The sequence below is a fragment of the Oncorhynchus mykiss genome, chromosome 26 (assembly GCF_057628025.1).
Source record: "Oncorhynchus mykiss isolate SJ-2025 chromosome 26, ASM5762802v1, whole genome shotgun sequence".
Classification (NCBI taxonomy): domain Eukaryota; kingdom Metazoa; phylum Chordata; class Actinopteri; order Salmoniformes; family Salmonidae; genus Oncorhynchus; species Oncorhynchus mykiss.
Window position 1 is genome coordinate 20,963,747 of NC_143047.1, and position 7,821 is coordinate 20,971,567.

The window sequence follows — 7,821 nt, forward strand, 5'->3', positions numbered from 1 at the left end:
AAGTAGAGTCAATAGGCCCATTCTATTCTTCTGAATATTAGAGACACAGGGGGTTAAATTAGCCTAGTCTCAGAGAGATCTTATTTGGGGGGTAGACTTGGTTTCCGTTGACAGTTTCTGATGGCTTGCAGTCAGTTCCTGCTCGTTGAAACCCTGTGGAGGGGTTCTGACAGACATGTAACACCTCTACATGTCTGTGGACCACACGCGCACATGCACACGCACAAATGTATCCGAGCGAATACGGTTCTGGTCATCCCTGTAGTGTGAATCAGGCACAAGTCAAGTGACATAGATTACCTAGACTGTTTGTGATGAGAGTGTGCAAGTATGTGTATGGCATGTTAGCAATGTTTTGTTGCTGAATTCCAAATAATTAAGTGCTGAATGACCTGAGAACTCTAATATCTGTGTGGGTGTGAAGTGGAACTGAGAGTGGGGGGGGGGGGGGGGGGCATGTTTGCGTTTTGTGTAGGTTGTTCTTTTGTACTTGAGTAGTTTCTCATGAATGGAGATGGGAGAGTAGCCCATTCTCTAGAAGTTAGAAATAAGAACAAATAAGGAAATCCCCCACAGAGGGAGTGGGGAGATCACAATGACCTTTGTCTCTCTTCTTCTGTTCTCATCCTCCTTTCTCTCCATCAGCCATGTCTTACTCACTGGGGATGTCCTAGACACTAGTTTCCCTCCTCTACAGTAACCTCTAAGGTCCGTCCTCTCTATGGTTTCTGTCCAACAATAGAAAATGTTAGCTGTTGTTCCATCACTAATATACTCATTCACTCACTCAGACACCCGTGATTTCACTTGTGGGATGTAAGTTCACTTGTGGGATGCATGTGAAGGAGTTCCTTATATACTGTTGTGACAAGCAGCGCTACTGCCATGTAACAGTCGGTGGTGGCTAGTATGGGTACACTTCTCTGGAAGACGCTTTTTAGGCTGGCTGCAGCTTTGAAAGTATTCAATGAAATACACACACACAGAAAACATATGTAATTTTACCATTTATTCTGGCCTATGGTGTGCTGAATAGTTTTAGCTGTGGTTTTCAAGCCATCATCAAAGTATCAATCAAAGATATGTTCAGTATGTGACTTCATAGATATTGCAGTATAACAGCTCATAAATAAAATGCTAGCCAAATGAAGAGATTCACTGAAAAGTTTGATCATTTTTTTTTTAAATTTGAAAAATGAATTCAAAGAGAGTAAAACAGTAGACAGAATAGGATAGTAAAACCTATCTATATCAAATACAATCCAAGCAATCATGTTGCTGTTAAAATCTCTCATACAGTATAAGAAAAATGTGTTTCTACAGTACAAATAGAACAAATTTAAAGGATAAGGACGTTCTACACATAAAGAAAATAGGTAATCTGGTGTACTGGTACCTAAATGTCCTGCCTTCCTTTTAGTTGTGCTGTCCCTTTATTGTCCATGTTTAAATGTACTCTGATATGATGACTTGTATGGCGTATTGGATTGAATATCAATCACATTTTCCATCATAAAAAAAAATATATTAAAAGCAAGTGAGAAATCTGACAAAGAAATCACACAAAAGCTAGTCAATCGATAGACACACAAATTCTAATATAACGTTCGACACTTCAGGGTTTATTCAATCAACTTTACTGCTGTAGTAAATTAACCACATGTTGTTTAAAAATGAACAGTGATAAGCTTGATGATAGTAGGTTTACAAGACAGAATAGTTCCAACTACTATATTTTGAATTGTATTACATTTGAACTATTTTTCTCCTGGATGGGAAACATGTGGTATACTTACTGGGGTGGTATATTTGATGAATAAACCCTTTAATACATTTACAGCACCATTTGTAATACGGTTGTATAATACTTCCCTTTCTTGACACACAGTGTCTCTGTAACACCCAAGCTGCATAGCTTTGGGTCCTATCAGTTCACACCTTGCAAGTATTGGCTTTGTCCCCTATCCCATCTCTTTCTCCAATCATCAAAGTATGCCCTCGCTCATTGGCTCTGAAGAATTGAAAAGCATTGCTGTAAGCGAGGGCTAAAAGGTGTGAGAGGCTGAAGTGTATGTTAGTGACGCATTTCACCATATGTCATGTCAGTCCTTTCTTGTTATATCAATGAGGGGGAGTGAAGGAAGGTGCTCTGTTCAGGCGGTGATGGGCATGTTGTCCCTGTAGCAGGCTGCCCTCTGGGGGGCGGTGTAGCTACACAGGTCCTGGTAGATCCGGGCCATCTGCTCCCCGGCATGCAGCTCGTCTGACTGGATCTCCAGGTTAGGACTGCTGTACTGGGAACGACGCATGCTCACTGCATCCAACAGCTGCTGGCAGTTCACTGGAGTGACCTGTAGCCGAACACAGACAGAGAAAGAAGAAGAGGAGCGGAGAGGGAGAGAAGGAGAGGGGCAACTGTAAGCTCAGTCTGCCAGCTTCTGACAGTAGACTGGAGTGATCTGAACACAACCAGACAGGGAGAGAAGAAGAGAGGTAACTGTTAGCTCAGCTTGTATTTTTAAGGTACACTCTTAAAAAAAGGTGCTATCTAGAACCTTAAAGGGTTCTTCGACTGTCCCCATAGGAGAACCCTTTGAATAACCCTTTTTAGTTGCAGGTAGAACACTTTTGGTTCCAGGTAGAACACTTTTGGTTCCAGGTAGAACCCTTTTAGGTTCCCTGTAGAACCTTTTTCTAGAGGATTCTACATGGAGTCCAAAAGGGTTCTACCTGGAAGCAAAAAGGCTTGGGGACAGCCCGAAGAACACCTTTGGAACCTTTTTTTTCTAAGAGTGTAGTGGTGCCCTTTTGACCAAATCACCTTGAAGACTAAAGTTACCTCTATTTACTCAAACACATTCTGGGACTGTGCTGGGGGGATACCACATGTTTCAGTGATCCAGGGGATATAACCTCTGTTACCTGGACGATGATAAGTTTGGTCTTGGCTGTGCTGAGGTCATGAAGCTCCTCCCCGAAACACAGGGTCACCATGGGGTCAGGGGCGGGAATCTGGCCCTCCTGGTACAGCTGGAGAGCTGGGACAAACAAAGCAGACAGAAAATAACTTATTACACAGACAGAGAATGCTTCATCATGACTGCACACTGATGAGTGAAGGTATGTACTCCAAAGAGTATATATCAGTCAAGAGTATATGTATTCCTGTCCTCTTCAGAGCACAACATCCTAAATCAACAACAAAAACAACATGAGTTCCTTCCTCCTCACCTTGGAAGAACCTTCCGGTGTCAAAAATCTTGACCACAGCATCTCTCTCCAGTTTGCAGGGCCCCCCAGGGCTGTAGTGGGGGCCCAATCCCCCCTGCCCGCTCCAGAACACACGGCTCTGGCACAGCCTCTTGATGAAGATGCCCTCGCGGTTGGCACGGACCAGCACACCCCTCTCCAGGTGGCCCAGGAGCTTGCGAGTGACATGGCGTTGGCGCTCAACCTCGATGAGTTCAGCGGGAGGGAAACAGACGTTCTGCAGGCTGTCTGGGAGACCGTAGGGGGACCTGTGCTGGACCAAGGGAGGCTGACCCGGAGAGATACGACAGCCATCAGCATGAGATGTTACCACGCTGTCCATCAGCTTCCCACCATAGAAGAAGTTAATGATCATCTGGGAGAAGGCTGGAAACAGAGGGAGGAAAGTGTTGAGTAAGCCACCGCATTGTCTTCTATTAAGTCTCGCAGAGGAATGCAAATAAATACATCTGTATTTAGAAATACTGAGGAAACATACCGGCATTGAAAGAACCCATCGGCGAGGGATCTTGATGCCCCGGGAAGACTGCAGGGAAATAAAAATAAAAAGATAACTGACTTTGTGGTATAGATTTTTTCAATTATGAAATTCAAATATTGCCTTCCTCTTACATATGCAGGATGCTCGTTAAGATGCAATGATCTTGAGTGACCGTGAAAAACATCTGACCCCTCTATCATGTCATGATTTGTCATTTCATCAAAAAATACAGCCCGTCAAGCACAACAGACTCACAGGCGGCGTGACCAAGAAAAAAACACCTTAGTCAGCAAAGTGCTAAAGGAAATTAGCAAATTCTTCCCCCTCTAGAATCATGTAAACAAGCTTGTGCTAGAAGCCATAACTGCAAGGTAAAGTCGCAGTTTTGCGTCGCTATAGATACGCAGTTATTTTTAAACGAATAAATCTCAACTCTCACAAAGGAGGAACTGTAGCCTCATGCTGTAGCCTCATAGAACATACCACAATAATGCCCACTTTGATACAGGAGACATAAACATGCAAGTTTCTCTACAAAATGTCCTCATGGAAAACAGCTAGACAGATACTTTTAACAAGGACAATATGATGTATAGGCATTTGCTAACTCTAATTAAATAGATCCGATAATTGACATTTGTTCCAGTCTTCACTGTATGAAAGTGTTTAAATGGACATGACACCACTGCATGTTGGCGATACTCCACTAGATTGGATGACACTGCTAAAGAAAATAACCATTGACTGAGTGGAGAAGGACCCTTACCACTGACACTGCCCTGGGACCAGTACTCTGGACTGGGCTGCATCCTACAGCCATCCTCCTGGGGAGAGTGGCTCCTCTTGATGATGCCAAGGTACTCATCACTAGAAGACTGTTAATGGAATGACACACCATGCAATTAGTCTCTAATAACCATACATCAACAACCACACATATAAAAGCTGCTTTAGAAACAGAAGAGGTAATATAGTTGGTAGTGGAAGATAGAGAGACAGAAAAGTAGGGAACACTTGACAGACATTAAAACAAGAAAACAGAAAAACAGAGTGAGTGAAGTCAGTGAGAAATATTGACAGAGAGAGGAAGGGCAGAAATGGATGGAAAAAAGAAAAGCATACCTGCTTCACCTCTTTGATGAGCTCCTCCAGGTGTGCAGAGCTGCAGTCCATGTCAGTACTGTCACCAGGGCTAGATGTCAAAGCTGCTGCTGCACTTTTACCTGCTGGAGCAGAGGGGACAGCATGGTTGTTAGTCTTATTATCACAGCTATTCTTTCTATTTACTACGGAAAAGGCTGATGGTCAAATGTAAATCAAGTCTCAGCAGCAAGCTGTCTTTGTCCAGGTGTCTATGTTTTCAACTCTGATCAAGGCAACGTCCTGCTGCTGAAACATTAGTGACTTTTAATAAATAATTTGTATTGGTGCAATTTGACTCTACATCCATTCAATGCAGGTGTTTATAATGTTCATTATTCTAATGTCTCCATAGTGAAATATGAACTCACTCTTCTGCTCCTCCTCGGGGACAATGCGGTACACCTTGTAGGGCTCAGAGATGTCCAGCTGGGACCTGTCTCCCACCTCCTCGAAGTCGGGGCTCTTATTGAGGGCACACCGCAGCCTGGTCTTCCATGTAGCAGGCTCAGCCTTCTCCCCCTCCTTAAACTTCCCCTTAAACACCGCCCAGGCCTGCAGGGAGGGAGCAGGTACATTAGAACGACAGTCATATTAACACACATCAAAACCTAACACATACCTGCTGGTGCTGTCAACAACTTGTTATATTGAAAAAGGTCTGGAACTGAATGATAGAGATGATAAAAGTCCACGATGAAGCCATGCATAGAAGTAATTAGAACTCAACTACTTTGATAGGCAGAATACAATTAATCACATGATAAATACAGGTAGGATAAATGAAACAAAAGGTTGAATTGTAATGACATGATACTGGACAGGTTCTGGTTTAAATGATTTGTTAACTGTTAAGTTAGAATTACATATAATTACACACAGATATTAGATTTTCAATGTCATTTTTCTTTGCTTGTCTTATGACCATGGGCTCTATTTTAGCTGGCTCCAAGGAGGCGCAAGTGTCAAATGCAGAATAGTTTGCAATTTCATCATGTCAAAACTGGTACACACATTTTCCAGCCATAACGCCAGGTTCAGCAATTTACCTGAAGCCAATTACAACACTGTTGACTGACAACATTGCAAACATAGGCTATTGAGCTAACTCTTTTTTTTACTGTTGCTATTACTCATTACTGTAGCCTATGCTATTTAATAAGCTGTAGTATCAATCCACAATGGACCAGCAGGAATTGGAGTAGATGGCAATGCAAAGATCATCAATAACCTACAGAACTTGAGACAAATGCATGCATTAAGCCATGGAATGTGTTGAGCCCTTGTCACACCTACAAGCCCTTGTCACACCAGAACTTGTTAATTCCTCAAAATCCAGCCCTTTCGTGCCCCTGCCAGCTATTGTGCTTATAATTCTGGCTGTGAGAACAGCAAAAATATTTCTGACACACCCCCAGAACAAGAGATACTGCCAGCACTTAGATTTAGCATTGTGTTAGGTTTGTTAAAATAGAGCCCCATGACTCATAGATCAAGGTATTGTCATCTATGTCATCATACTCTGCAATTAATGTGTAACCTATATGTGCGTTACAGGTGGTGAGAATGTTTAAGTTAAACCAACAAAACGTAATTCACACCTGCTCTATTTGTAGGCGCGGAAAAAAAGTGTGTTAAATGTGCCTCTCCAAAAGTCGTGCGAAAGGCTACACATATCGGTGATCTAAATATGCTCTCAAATCAACCGCTATCAACACATTCCTCGTTTGAAATGTGTGTCAATGAACCTACCTTGAAGATAGAAGCGTCTACCTCCTGGTTGTAATCCTGCTTCCCGGCATGTTTCCAGGGGATACGGAACATAATGCGGCTGTCGTCCTCCCAGACCAGCCCCGGGTACTGGCCGCTCTGGATCTGCTCAACTAGCCACTGTTTCAGCCTCCGACCGCCCGGGTTTACTGACATCTGTCATAAACATTCACAATACATGTCACTGTATGGGCTGAACGTTTGTTTTAATTTTATGCTGGTTTGTGATAATTAGGAACTTGTTTTAAGAGAGAGCGAGGCAGATATAGAGGGAGGGGAGAGAGAGCACAAAGTAAAACAAGATAGTAATGGTTTATTATTTCAAAACAACTATCATTTTCTAATAGCCTACGTTTTATATAGGTAGAAAAGGGAACACGCTTGAAGAGTTTAAACAAAGACAACTAAATCTTACCTTTTATTTTGGTATTGATAAGTATTTTAGATATCCTTCAAATAGCTTATTGAAGACTACTGTTAAACCTTAATACCAAGTCGATGTCTCAGCGTCAATAGAATAAGTCTTTACTCGTATAACAGTTTAATATCTTCTTTCAGGTGAATGAAGCATTGACTGCAAGCTGATTGGACGGATGCCTTTCATTTGTATCCAATAAGGTTTGGGAAATACTTATAGACAACCCAATCCGGAAGTCTTGTTCTTCGACGCAGTGTCATTTACAAGAAATCATCTGACAGGAGATATCGTAGGGTCTATGCCACAGTTGGCTACAGACGGCGGGGTATTGAACAATCCTGGATAATAATTAGTAAAGGACAAAGGGGATTTCACAGCGTGATAAAATAAATTTTACTGTAAAGGTTGGCCCAACAGGTATTGTTCCTTCGTTACTAAAACCCCCACTTGTGCAGGTTCTACAACAGTTTAGGCTACATTCAAACATAATGTAGGTGTCGGCAGGGTAACTTTCAGGTCGGCTATGGTTGACTGATATCTATGCTGAAATAGATGCAATTATAAAGTGTTTATCATGTTACCATGTTAGTTTTTATTTCGTGAGAATAAGAGTGTCCCCAAAAAATACAACGTTTCTAATGCCAACATGCTTATTCATAGGCCTCATACTGAAAGGACTATACACTGATTGTACAAAACATTTAGAACACCTGCTCTTTCCATGACATTTACTGACCAGGTG

General features: G+C 42.2%; 1 protein-coding gene across 8 annotated transcripts; it reads right to left on the bottom strand.

The window, feature by feature from the left end:
• Positions 1 to 994: 994 nt before the first annotated feature.
• Positions 995 to 7,530, bottom strand: LOC110506608 (interferon regulatory factor 8). 8 transcript variants are annotated; one of them, XM_036964008.2, is made up of 9 exons: positions 7,077 to 7,530; positions 6,644 to 6,817; positions 5,263 to 5,446; positions 4,883 to 4,974; positions 4,518 to 4,626; positions 3,749 to 3,796; positions 3,232 to 3,636; positions 2,923 to 3,038; positions 995 to 2,351 (listed from the first exon to the last, which is right to left on the bottom strand). In XM_036964008.2, exons 2-9 carry the CDS (start codon positions 6,815 to 6,817, stop codon positions 2,154 to 2,156), a joined length of 1,326 nt encoding a protein of 441 aa, XP_036819903.1. In that variant the 5' UTR covers positions 7,077 to 7,530; the 3' UTR covers positions 995 to 2,153. The 8 variants fall into 8 exon arrangements, with proteins under 8 accessions (XP_036819903.1, XP_090078553.1, XP_036819901.1 ...); XM_090222427.1 differs by having other exon boundaries at positions 995 to 2,459; XM_036964006.2 differs by having other exon boundaries at positions 4,874 to 4,974.
• Positions 7,531 to 7,821: the final 291 nt, after the last annotated feature.

Coding starts and splice junctions, on each gene's coding strand:
- LOC110506608 (XM_036964004.2), bottom strand. CDS start 6,817: ATGTCAGTAAACCCGGGCGGTCGGAGGCTGAAACAGTGGCTAGTTGAG. Junction 3,797..4,517: donor GTCCCAGGGCAGTGTCAGTG/GTAAGGGTCCTT, acceptor ATTTCCCTGCAG/TCTTCCCGGGGCATCAAGAT. Junction 3,637..3,748: donor GATGGGTTCTTTCAATGCCG/GTATGTTTCCTC, acceptor CTCTGTTTCCAG/CCTTCTCCCAGATGATCATT.